Source organism: Dermochelys coriacea, chromosome 9 (genome assembly GCF_009764565.3).
Source record: "Dermochelys coriacea isolate rDerCor1 chromosome 9, rDerCor1.pri.v4, whole genome shotgun sequence".
NCBI classification, from domain to species: Eukaryota; Metazoa; Chordata; order Testudines; family Dermochelyidae; genus Dermochelys; species Dermochelys coriacea.
In genome coordinates, this window is record NC_050076.1 from 49,656,375 (window position 1) to 49,670,238 (window position 13,864).

The 13,864-nt window shown below is 42.6% G+C and overlaps 1 protein-coding gene across 1 annotated transcript in view; it reads left to right on the forward strand.

The window, feature by feature from the left end:
* Positions 1–302: 302 nt before the first annotated feature.
* MSL2 (MSL complex subunit 2) overlaps positions 303–13,864 on the forward strand; it is a 29,870-nt gene continuing 16,308 nt past the window's right edge. Inside the window, 1 exon segment of the mRNA XM_038417341.2 lies at positions 303–1,168. Within this exon segment, the coding sequence (XP_038273269.1) occupies positions 1,027–1,168 (142 nt within the window). The 5' untranslated portion in view covers positions 303–1,026.

The window sequence follows — 13,864 nt, forward strand, 5'->3', positions numbered from 1 at the left end:
GGTCTATGCTGCGATGGGCTGGAGGCCGGTAGGGTCTGTGCTGGGTTGTGCTAAGCGCTGGGCTCCCCCGGCAGGGCTCGGTGCTGCGCCAGGCTCTGACTATATTAAGCCAGGCTGAGCAAGGCTCGGTGCTGTACTGCGCCATGCTGGGTGGGGATCGGGGCGGGGCGGGAGTCCGTGTTGTGACGGGCCGGGAGACCTCCGAGCTGTCAGGGGCTGTCCCCGGCGCTCGCTCCTTGGGCATGGCCGGCTACCGCTAGGGGGCGCTGGCCACCTCCTCCACCCCCCGGGGTTGGGCCTCTGCTGCGGGGAGAGCGGCAGCCGGGCCGCGCATGCGCCGTGCGCGGAGCCAGGCGGCCGTGGCAGCGATGGCTCCGCAGTGACGGTTTGGCTCTAACGGTTGCTATTGACATTGCGGCGCGCAGCGGATCCTGCCGAGCGCCCAGCAGGGGAAACCATCGGCCCCGCGCAGGAGGCCGCGGTAGCGGCGCGGTGATGCGGCGGTGCTGAGGCCCGGTGCATCCGCCCCCCTCCCCCGCTGTTGGATCGGGAGCCGCGGCCCGGGCCGCCGCCGCCGCCGCCCTGCGCTGGGCTCGCGGTTCCTCCCCGCCCCGCGCCCCCATGCGGGGCCCCTGCTAAGCCGCCGGCGGGACGGGTGAGGGCGTGTGGCCGACAGGAGCAGGCCCGGCGGGCGGGCGGCCCGGCATGGCCCGCAGCCTGGAATAGCGCCGCCGCCGGGCCCGCTGCAGGCGGAGGAGGAGCCTCGCCGCCGCCGGACAAGCCAGGCCCCAGCCCCGTGACACTGCCGGAGAGGGCCGGGCGGGCCCTGCGGGGCGACGAGCGAGCCCGGCGCAGCGCGGCCCTTCGCCCCGCCCAGCCCGCGCCGGGCAGCGCCGCGGCCTCGGCGCCCGGCTCGGGCTGCCGCTCGGCTCCAGGGGCCCCGGACCCCCGCGGACTCTCGGCCGGCGCGGACTAGCCGCCGCCCTTTCTTCTCACCCCGGAGCCGAGGGCGTTGGAGCGGCTGCGATGAACCCGGTGAATGCTACTGCTCTCTACGTGTCAGCGAGCCGCCTGGTGCTCAACTACGACCCCGGCGACCCCCAGGCCTTCTCTGAGGTCACCAAGCTCCTGCCTTACTTCCGACAGTCCCTCTCCTGCTGTGTTTGCGGTGAGGAGCTTTCTATTGTTCGCTGCACAATGAATTCGGGGCCTTGTGCACCCTTGGGAACCAGCAGCGCTGAAGCCTGATTATTTTTACACCCACTTAAATGGGAAATAACACAAATCTTACCGTTGTTTAACGCCTTTCCAGGAGAGTGGGGCACATCTATAAGGTGTAACACCTTTTAGGAATCTGTATAGCTTTCAATGAAGTTAGATTTCCCCCCCCCCATTGCATATTTTCCAACAACTCCAAAATTGCTCACCTTGTGCCTCAACAAATTGGAGAAATGTAGAAAACATTCCAAGAATGTGCTGGGAACAAAATCCCTCTAATTTTTGAGATCTTATAAAATAGCCAATAAAGGATTTACCATGAAAGTTTCCAACTCCAGTGGAAAACATGCAGATATAGAAACCTTGCTAATTGAGTCCAAATTTTTTAAGTATAGCTTTCTGCAAAAAGATGCATTCAGTACCTCTGATTATTGTATATAGTAACTTGCAACCTTTGTGTCCTGTTACAGAGAAGCTGAATTAGAACCAAAATGTTTTGGCAACAGGCATTGGAATCAAAACATTTACACGTGGGTGTACTGTATTTCCCTATCTACTTCGTTTGCAAAGCGATAGATGTGGCAGTGAGTTCATGCAGTGGCTAGGTGCACTGAGTGAGGGGATAGGATGCTGTTGGTGGAAATAGAGCTGGTGGCATTCTTGTGTGGATAGATTGGGAGCATGTGCAAGTTGTTGTGGGTTTGTATTGCTAGCTGGGAATGGAGAGTACAATTCTCAGCTGCCTTAAAAGTTAGTTGCTCTTGACTATCTTTAAAAGATTTCTGGAAAGTGTGCAGTACTGGTCAAAAAAGAAAGCAGAACATTGGGATGCATAAAGACACTAATACAGAAAGCATGCTATTATAAAATCAAAGTATACTCCTCTCCTGAAATACTGTGGGTTAGTTATGGTCAGTCTACCTCACAAAGGATATAGCTGAAAAAGAAAGCACTCAGCAGTGAGTGATAAGAATGATTAGAAGTAGTGGGAAAACTTCCTTTGATAGAACAGGAAAAAAAAATTGGGACAGTTTTTTAGAAAGCAGATGAATAAGGTGGGGATGTAACAAAAGATACACAAAACACAATGGCATAAAGAAAGCAGACCAGGAACTTTTATTCTCCTTTTCTTATAATGGAAGAACAAAGGGACAGTCAGTTAAATAAAAAGGCAGCAAATTTAAAACTGACAAAAAATTTCACATAACAAATAATTACCCCATATAGTTCATTGCAATAAGATATCATTGTGGCCAAGAGCTTAACAGGATTCAAAAAAGGATTGGACATTCATATGGGTAACACAGACGTATAGAATTACAACAGTAAGGATTAAAATGGACAAAAAAAAATTCGGAAGGGATATAATCCCTCATGCTTTTGGACAGAAATCTAACTCTCACAGGTGGGGTTTAGAATAAAATGCTTCATGCAGATAGGTTATTCCATAACTTCCTGCCGTGTGGTTTCTTTAAAACATGAGATACTGGCTGTTATTGGAGACATGATACTGGTCTGATTCAGTATGTCAGTTCCTGTGTTATATTTTATGTTGCTGATTCAGACCCTTATCCTGCAAAGTTGTCTTATGCTTAACTTTATTACCATGAGTAGTCCCATTGAGCTACTCCTGGTAGTAAAGGTAAACGCATGAATGGGTAATTCAGTTTGATTTCAGTGAGACTACTCAGGATCAGGCCTTAGCTGATAAGTCTTCTCAGTCTCAGATGGTGCTTCTTATATAGGAGCTGCTGGTTGTTCCCGGGAGGGTATGTCTACAATACAGCACAGCTACAGTGCCATAGTGTAGACATTTTGTACATCGACAGAAGGGATTTTTTGTCAATGTATAGTTAAGCCAGCTCACTGAGAGGTGGTAGTTAGGTTGACAGAAGAATTCTTCTGTTGATCTAGCTGCATCTATGGAGAGGGTTCGGTCAACCTAACTACATTGCACATGGCATGAAACATTTCACAGCCCTGAGTAGTATAGCTAGGTCAAACTAATGTTTATATGTAGACTAGGCCTTAAAATCATATAAATTAGAGGTTAGGTCAGATTTACTACCGTCCCTACCCCTGCTTTCAACACGGAGGTAGGATTGTTTCTTATGGTACAGATACTGCTCCCATCTGTCTCAATGTTCTACTTAACCCTAGTCACTAACATAATATGATTCTTCTCCGCCCGATCGTTTGACTCTGTTCTCTATCTCATTGGTTCTCAACCAGGGATCTGGGGTCCCCCTGGGGTTCTGTGAGCAGATTTTAGGGGGTCTGCCAAGCAGGGCTGGAATTAGACTTGCTGGGGCCCAGGGCAGAAATCCAAAGCTGCACTGCATGGGGCTGAAGCCTGGGGCCCCGAACCCCGCGACCCGAAGTGAAGCCTAAGCAACTTAGCTTGGCGGGGCCCCCTGTGGGTGATGCCCCAGATAATTGCCCTGCTTGCTACCCTCCTAATGCCAGCCCTAGCTTTTATATACAGAAAAACCGTTGTTGTGGCACAGGTGGGCTGTGAAGTTTTTATAGCATGTTGGGGGGGGACATCAGAAAAAGGTTGAGAATCCCTGCTCTACCCCTTGACATCCCTTAATCCTTCTATCATCTTTCCTTGCTCATGCTTAATCTCTTTCATCAGGCCCCTTTACTTTTGTCTTCCCATATGCTATTTCTCTTATTTTAAAAAATCCATCCCTTAATACCTCCTCCTGTCTTTAACTACTGTCCCATTTCCCTCCTGCCCTTCTTAACCAAGCTGCTTCATTTATTTTCATTGCCTTGACTTTCTCTCTGCTAACTTTCTCCTTGGTCCTCTGTAGTCTTGTTTTCATGCTCCACTGAGATTGCTCTTTCTTAGGTCATCAGTGGTGAAGTTCAAGAGCTGTCTTTTCTTTTCCATCTTCTTCCTCCTTGTCTTTTCTGTCTCTTTCACTGTGGTAGACCAGCCCATCCTTTTCTGTTTGCTTTCCTCCATGGTTTCATCTCTCCATGGTTATTTTATCTCATAGACTGCTCCTTCAGTGTTTCCCTTGGCAATTCCACGTCCTCCCCCCCCCTTTTTTTTTTCTTGGGATTTCCACAGGCTTCTTCCCTTGGCTCCCTGTTCTCCCTCCACATATCTCCCTTGGATCAATTCATCTACTCTCTTGGCTTCATATACCTTATCTACAATTACGGTTTCTAAATCTCTCTACCCCTGACTTCTCCCACTTTTCTGTTCAGTCTCATTATTATTATTGTACTACAGTAGTGCATAGAGGCCCCAACATAGTTCAGACCCCACCCCCCATTTTGCTAAATGCTGTGTGTTCGTATAGTTCTTTTGTCACAAAGAGACTATAAAAGGCGCACCTTGACTCTACAGATACTTAAGCATGTGAGTAGTCCCATTGAGTAGGAAAGCATGCAATGTGGCACTCGCATTGTGTCAGTCATCAATTTAAACTCACTATGACAAAAAGCAGACCTTGCCGTCCCTTTTTCCCTACCTGCCGTTCAAGTCTTCACTCCCTCTCCCACTTTTCTATCATGGCAGAAAATGTGTGATCTGTTTCTTTGGCCCATCCAACTTTGGTTTAATTTTTCCTCATTTACTCCTTATATCCAGTTTGTTGCTAAAATCTATTACTCCTTTACAATATATCCAAAATCCGTGTGTTCCTTTCCATCCCTACTGTCACAGCCCTTGTCCATGCCTTAAAGGGGACCTAAAAAAGATTAAACAAAACAAAACTGGATTTGTGCTGTTTTTGCTGCTTTCTTGATGTGTAGGAATGGCCTGAATTCTCCCAACTGCTCCCAGCCCTTCCACCAAAAAAACCTTATTGTTTTTCAGAGTAGCAGACGTGTTAGTCTATTCGCAAAAAGAAAAGGAGTACTTGTGGCACCTTAGAGACTAATAAATTTATTTGAGCATAAGCTTTCATGAGCTACAGCTCACTTCATCGGATGCATTCAGTAGCTCATGAAAGCTTATGCTCAGATAAATTTGTTAATCTCTAAGGTGCCATAAGTACTCCTTTTCTTTTTGCTTATTCTTTTTGTTTTTTGTTTTTTAATTTAGAAATATCAGGAATGTCAAGTATGATTTTTCCCTGTTTTTTTTTTTTTTTTTTTTTCTGAAAGACCTCAGAGTGTTTCATGGATGTGTATTGTAAGCTCTCATTTCCTTACCGAAGAAGTGGAGGCAGGGACAGTTAATGAATCTTTAACAAAGGTGTACTTTCTCCAAATATTAGTCATTGAAGTTAAATAAGTATTAAAGATGACCTAAAAATAACTTTATAATTGGATTTGTTCCCTTTTTAGGCAATTTTAATGATTTTTAAAGTTTTATTGGCTTTTTAAATTAGAAATATCAGGAGAGTAAGTCTGGGATGAGAAATAATGAGAAAATATGAGGGCTGTGTTTGAGCTCTTGACTCTAATTAAATGGGCAATGGATGTTGGATCTTTAACATTTTGGATAAGGAAGCATTTGTTAGTAATTGCAGTTAAACAGGCATTAACAAAAACCAAAGAATTTTAAGCAGTCTGCCTTGTCTACATGCAGAGGTTGCTGAACCAGTTTCATTAAAATTAATTTTAAAACCCCATTTAATTTAGTTAAACCTGTGCAACTCCTGTATGGGCTCTGATGCAGGTTTAAAACTGACTTATGTAGAAATTAACTTATTCCTGATCTTGTGCTCCAGGCACCCTCTCTCCTTTAAGCCTTCCTCTAAACCCACATTGTTCCACAATCCTTCATTCAACTATAAAAACAAATTGATCATTTCATTTTAAAAAATGTAGCTACTAAAATAAGAAAATTAGTATGATTCATACTTTATCTCCAATCTGTTTTGTGGAGTCCGTGCTTTTTGTCTGCTTCCTTATCGCCAGTCCCTCTTTTGCCTCTGTGGTGGTGTTTTTAGATTCTGTGATGAGGTGGAGCTCTGTTCACTTAAGTGGGGTTTCGAGTGGATCCAATGTCCCCCTGCACAGAATGTGTTGCCAGATTATGGCCTTGTTCATAAAGTCTTCAACGTCAAAATTTATTTTACTGTGTCGGTAAAGTGGTGCAAACATTTTGGATGCAGCATACAAAATAAAGAACAGTATATTGTATAGTCTAGTAGTTTTAAAGTCCCAAGTGATAGGACTTCCCGCACTTCCCTTAGGAGATTATTCCACAGCTTAATATATCTCACCATCGGAGACTTTTCTTGACATGTAACTTAAGTTTCACCTTTTAAAATTTGTTCTGTTATTGCTAATTAATCTTCTGATACCACCCTAAAGATATCTCATTTACATTCTAGGTTCTTCCAAAACAGAAATCTGTAAAAGGGCAAGCATATACAGTGGCTGAAATCAGTTTTGAGGTATAGTACTTCCTTAAAGCAGAAGAAATCTACATTCTCTTGATGATACTTTTAAACTGTCTTAGGGCTTGTCTGCAGACTGGTCTATGGAGGTGTGAATTGCAGAGAGCTCTGAACACCCTGTGTAGACCCTGCTTGCACCAATTAAAAGGTATTTAGTGTGCACTAGGTATTACACACTATACCTTTTAGTTTGTGCCAGCAGGTTCCACACAGAGCGGAGTGCTACATGTTAGAGTGCTGTATACACCAGTCTTGGCAGAAGTTAGTTGTGGCATGACAGTTAAAACTCTTACACAGGCCTGGTTTGTTAGGAAAATTTTCACTGGTGTAAATATATTGATGAACTTGCACCAATGCAAAGCCCTAATGTAGATATGCTGCACCAATGTAAGTTACTAGAGTAAACTCTGCATCAGTGCATGGCTTCTACACTGTGGGTTTGCTACAGTGTAATTGCACTGATGAAGTTACACTGATGCACATCTGGAGTGTACTCATGACCGTACAGTGATATTTACTTTTACAGTGCTGTAGGTGTGCGTGATGCTTTTACAGACAAATGCAAGAAGACTCTTTTCCAAAGAGCTGGGTAATGTAGAAACAAACCACTCTAGGGTTTCTGTGAGACATTGGTGCATTCCTTAGATGTGTTTGGGGCATAAAAATTAAGCTTACTAATGCACACCCTCAGGTCTTCTTGCTGTTAAAGTATGGTTTGTTTAAAATTACAATTCATTCTAAAAACAAAGTTTTGTAACATTTATGCAGCATATTCTTCCACTATGGAAAAAGTAGTTCCTATTTGAAGGGAAAGGTTATAAGTGCTTTTTCTACTGCTTTTAATATACATTTTTTCTCACCTTGTTTCTAGATTCCCTAGATAATTTGGACCCCTTCAGGGCTTGTTCAGAAGTTCAGCTGACTTTTCAGCATCAGCTTGTCACTAAACAGACAATTGATAACTCTTACTCTTACAAAAACTAAATTTGGGAAAACTGGAACTTTCCCGGTTAAACTTTTATACTAGAAAGTGAGTTAGCTTAATGTGGCCACAAACTGCTACAGAAATACTAGCTTAGCACTTTGCAGGGAGAGGCGGTTCTAAAGATCCATGGTTTGTGGTGTCACTAGATATGGTGGTGGAAGAGTGTTTTGCTTGTTGATGAGGAAATAGAGGGTATATATTGGTAGGTGGCTTAACTGTTTCCTTGCTTTTGTGGGAGGTTTTTTGGTCAGGTGTGTATAGCAACTTTCATGGCATCACTGTGCATTAATTAAATAATGTATGAACAAACGAAAGGATGCGGTTGAATAGATGAAACAATCTTTGCTGCTCTAGGACGCTTACCTACTATATTATGTAGCTATTTTATATCACTGTCTGTTTTAGAATTACCCAGAAAAACTGTCACAGTACTGCCCTAGACTATTTGTACTTGTAGGGATCATTATAGGGGGGAAAAGTCATTTTCATTCAGTGTTTGTCTAAGTCAGTGTCTTTCAACCTTTCCAGACTACTGTACCCCTTTCAGGAGTCTGATTTGTCTTGCATATCTCAAGTTTCACCTCACTTAAAAAGTACTTGCTTACAAAATGAGACATAAACATACAAAAGTGTCACAGCATACTATTACTGAAAAATTGCTTACTTATTTTTACCACATATTTATGAAATAAGTTGAAATATAAATATTGTACTTACATTTCAGCATATAGTATATAGAGCAATATAAACTTGTCATTGAATGAAATTTTAGTTTGTATTGACTGCTGGTGATTTTTATGTTGCCTGTTGTAAAACTAGGCAAATATCTAGATGAGGTGATGTACCCCCTGGAAGACCTCTGTATACCCCCAGGTGTATGCATACCCCTGGTTGAGAACCACTGGTCTAAGTGGATTAAGCTGTGTGTTGAAACTTTTACACATTAGCTAGGATCCCAGATCATGTAGGGCTTAGGGATTATTTCACTAGGACTCAGGCAGCATTTCTATGTTAGTCTGGTACAGGGAATTGCTTTTTTCTGCATTTTTCTCTTGTTTCAGCATCCAGGGCTGAAGCTATCTTTTGGAGGGCAATTCTGCCATCCTTGTTTAGTTAGAACAGCTCAGTTCACCTTCCTAGGTGTACTGCTCACTAAACTTCCTCATGTAAAAATATGCAAGGTTCTCTTAGAGGAAAGGTTACGTATCGCTAACTGGAGTTCTTCAAGAGATCTATCTATAAAAGATCTATCTGGCTTTAAGATTCTACTCGATAAGTTTACGGAGGAGATGGTATGATGGGATAATGTGATTTGGTAATTAATTGATCTTTAAATATTCAGGGTAAATAGGCCTATCCCTGAGATGGGATATTAGATGGATGGGATCTGAGTTACCCAGGACAGAATTTTCTGTAGTATCTGGCTGGTGAATCTTGCCCATATGCTCAGGTTTAGCCTGATCGCCATATTTGGGGTCGGGAAGGAATTTTCCTCCAGGGCAGATTGGAGAGGCCCTGGAGGTTTTCGCCTTCCTCTGTAGCATGGGGCACAGGTTACTTGAGGGAGGATTCTCTGCTCCTTGAAGTCTTTAATCCACGATTTGAGGACTTCAATAGCTCAGACATAGGTGAGGTTTTTCATAGGAGTGGGTGGGTGAGAGTCTGTGGCCTGCGTTGTGCAGGAGGTCGGACTAGATGATCAGAATGGTCCCTTCTGACCTTGGTATCTATGAATCTAAGAGTGCTTGGAGTTCTGTGTTAATTCACTGAAGTCTAATTTTTAACTGAAAGGATGAAGGCAGTTGAGGCCATACAAACCCTTATATGTGCTCGCTTTGGCAGCACTTACACTAATAACCTCTGCTCTAAACTTTCAGGGTCATGAAAAGATGTTTATGTGGCTCCCAAATGGGTGTTACTTTCTAGAAAGTTCCAAGGCTCTCAGGAGCCTGGAAATGGAAGAGGGAGGTGTCCCACATGTGGGAATAGGGAGCAGCAACGCACGCAAAGAACTCCAGTTACTCATACATAACGTCAATTAGGTGAATACAAATATTGGGCTCTCCCTTATAGTTGTGGATGATTCCTCACAGAATAAAGACAATCCCTATTAAATAAAGGTGGTTAAGTGGAGTTCTAGAACTCTGCATCTATGAGCATTCTTCCTAGGTCAAGTGAAATGAAGGCTGAGTAGTCGATGAACCAGATCCAGTGTTTCCTTTCACATTTCAAAAGCAGCATGGATTGGTTCAGAGCTTGACAAATACTTTTCATTGACATAACATTTTTCTTTTTTTCCCTTCCATTTTCACTGATGGAAAATAGTGTTGTCTGGTTATCAAATACTGGCAGTTTTAAACGCATTTAACCATTCCTGCCCTTGAAAATGTACATGAGGAAATATCAAAATATACCTCTTTCAAAGTTGATGAATAATGTGACTTCTTTGGGCAGGTAGACCATCACCAGTGGGTTGAACAGGATACCTGCACATGGCCCTCCATTGCAATTGCCCTTCCTCCATTCCCCTGATGATCACCAGCATAATTTATAAAAATCCCCCAATGCAGAAATAAGGGAATGTTAAGTAGTTTTTTTTTTTAAAAAAGGAGAAAGTTATGATATTTGGAAAATGTACATATAGTTGCTATATGTGGGGGTACATGGGAAAGAGATGGCAGGGGGAGATGGAAGAGTTAACTTTTGTAGGGTTTAACCCCTTTCCAGAGGAACTCTTTTCCATAGAAGACCTTTTGCAGGAATTTTAGCTAAGGTTAGCCCTAGTCATGAAGTATCAACTCCTGGGCTTTACACCTGGGAAAACTCCTTTGTTTAGGGTTGCTTGCTGTATGTCACATAGGTCTTGATTACACAAGAAGTTATACCAGTTAGCTTAAATTGGTTCTAAACCAAAAAGTTCTTCCTTTGGCTTAGGATAAATTGAAAGGTAATCTGGAGGGAGGATTGACCATGCTTTTTCCAGCTAATATAAAATTAAGCATTTCTGCTGAAAAACTGTGTCTACAACTGGCTGAGGTCTGGTATGGAATTAAATGAACCTAATATTGATTTGTAGGTTATCCTCTTTCACCCCAGAGCTCCTTGCCGGGGTTCTCAGGTTCCTCCTTGGGGTGCTGAAGACACTGAGGCTGACCATGTCGGCTCACATCCATATCCACACAAGATAATTCTTCTTTTGGATTGACTCAGGAATTAATGCCTGCATAACAAATGTGTAGCTGTTGTAGGTGGTTGCTGCCTTAATCCATAGCTGGCCACATTTTGGTTCCTATATCTGAGATGAGACTGAAGTTTCATAATGTAGGATTGTACCATTGTAATGGACTCACCATTACATTCTACAGTTTGAGATTGAAGTATTTCTGTCCCATTGTAGAGATGGGAGCTGAAGAATCTGTTTTGAGGAAAGGGTTCTTTTTCTTCTAAAACAGCTAGAGCATAAACAATTATTTAAATCATACTTGGCCAGATATAGCAAAAGGACTACAGCCACCATTGTTCTAGTAATCTCTTTACTTGGTTCATCAGTAAAACCAGAGTAACCTGTGGGATTAAAGCCAGTTGGGGGTTACCGTATTGATTATCATTGTTAACCATCAACAACCGTCAATCATATTACCCTTTTTAAGATCTATGAAATCTAACCAATTCCATCAGTCTCCTGGCAGGTCACCAAAACAGATCATAATCTTCGTCTCCTCTGACTGTGTCACAGCACAGCATAACTTTTCTGAGTAGTGAACTGCCTAGCTAATCCAAGATGTCACACACCTTACAAGTTCTTGGCAATGAATTAATCTTTAAACCCCACACCTCTAGATTTCATTCTGCACTGTCTTCTTTGTCTATGAGTCCTGGATATTTTAACCTTCTAGTAATACTGAATTCCATCTCTCTCCTCTCATGGCATTTAGGAGAGAAGTTTATTGTTGTAATATTGTGGAGATAGCTATTTAATGTTGATGGAATCAGAACCCTTTTTGTTTTATGCAATTTCAGAGTACCCAGATAACGTGACACAACATTGATGCCTTAGGAGTCATTTTAAAGTATTTAATCTCAAAAGTATTTACTTTATAAAACATTCAGAACATGTTCTAGCTGTCAGTAAGATAACCATAAACATTCATTGAATGCATTAACTATGTATAGTGCTGTGCTTTGAAATCCATAACAAAAATAAATTAACGTTTCTAATTACAACAAATGTATGAATTTTCAAAGAGATTTAATAATACATAAAGAATGAAGAGGTAAACTGCTCTTGAGCAAAAGGGTGACAGACAAGTGAACACCAGATCAAGAAAGTAATTAATAACTTAAGTCAAAAACCGTGTGAATTTTCAAAATAATTTTCTCTTTTGTTATCAGAGTAAATCTGGCAAATTTTAAACTAATTTTGCCAACCCTAAAATCAATACTGAATGGCTTTCTAAAACCTAGAGCATGTGAGCTTGTTTGAGGAATCACTGGGTGAAATTCTGTGGTCTGTATTATGCAAGAGGGCAGGTTAGATGACCATAATGATCCCTTCCGGCTTTAAAAATCTATGAAAAAAGTTAAAGGAGTGAAAAATTAGGCTTTATAGTGGCAACTGATTGCAGTCTTAACTACAGGGACAGATTTACTTTGTTGGCAACAGAGAATATTTCTGCAAAGTATGAAGAGAATCAAATTTTACTTCTGTGATTGTAGTTTGTGACCACATGGGGTACGAAAACACCAGAATTTTTATATCCCTAAAAAGGAGACAAGCCAGAGACTTCATGAAGTCCATTAGGTACTTTGGTATTGCTAATCGATTTTATTTGGAAGGTGCTCAGATATTGGGTTGTTTTATTATCAAATCTTGAGACAGATTGATATCAGTGGAGTGGGGTTTTTTGGGGTTTTTTGCCATTGACTTCAATGGGAGCAGGCTAGGTTTTGTATTTGAATGATCATATTACCTGTTTGTTTGCAGCTTAGAAATAACATAGATCCTTCTATAGGTAATAGATATTTCTTTAGATCAAGCTGCATATGTTTATTTTGGAGCGTGGTATGTGTCCTGTCTCTCCAAGTTTGTGAGTAGTTGTTCCTCTATAGCTAATACTTTCATAGGGTCACAGAGTCTGGTCTGTGCCCCAGTCTGTAACCCGTCTCCTGGGAGTGACCCCTTTAGTGTGCCAGGCCCCAAGGACCCACATGGTTCCACAGGGGCAAACATGTGGCCTCCAAGATTCCAAGACTGGACTGTCGGCATCAGCAATCCCTGTCTCTCTCAATGATTCCCTGCAGAGAATCCAGCCAAGCCAGATCTCTTGCAGGAGGCTTATACTGTGCCCCTTCAGGGCATGTACACTTAAAATTCTGCATTGGCGCCATGTAATGCTTTAATGAAGCTCTAAGCAGATGGGGGAGAGCTCTCCCATTGGCTTAGTTAATCCACCTCTCTGAGAGGTGGTAGTACAGCTCTGGGAGAAGTGCTGACATAGCGCTGCCTACGCTGAGTGTTAGGTTACTATAACTACGTCACTCAAGGGTGTGAATTTTTTCACATCCTTGAGCAACGTAGTTATACTATATAGGTCTGTAGCCCAGATCTCAGTGAGTATTTACAGCAACACGGCAGCCTTTTCAAAACATCATAACCATTTATGCCACATAGGGTCTGAAAGTCTTAGATCAGCACAGAGAAATGAAGGTTAAAGCATAATCCGTTCTGGTTAACCCAGAGCTCCAGCCAAGCTGTAGTGAACCACATATTCAGGCTGTCTCTCTGTTTGACCTCTTTAGTTACCAGTGAGACAGCTCCCAGCTTCCTTCAGAAACCAGCCCTTTATCCCTCCCCTTCACACCTTCCATTCCTTTGTTTTCAAGCTGGAATCTTTGCTCAGCTTCCCTGCTGAGAGGTAGGGGAAATTCATCTCCCTCTGGGTCACTGGTTGCTAGGTGTCAATGTCCTGGTGATTGGGTTTCCCATTCTCTGCTCAGATTTACATTTTATATGGGGTTGGTATTGGCCAGTCCTTTTTAATGATGCAGTCTGGCTCAGATGCACACAACTGTAGTTCCTAGCTTGTCCTGAGAGCAAACTAGACCTCTTTTCCCCCACTGGGTAGCCATGCAAAATATAGGGAAACTGAGGCACACATAAACACCCCCCCCATTAGAACACCACAGAAAATTCCCACTTACAAATGCATGCAAGTTTTTATGATTGTCTCTCTGAGAGAAGATGCTGTGAAAGTTTTGAATAAACTGGATAAGAGCTTTTCAAGAATGAAAT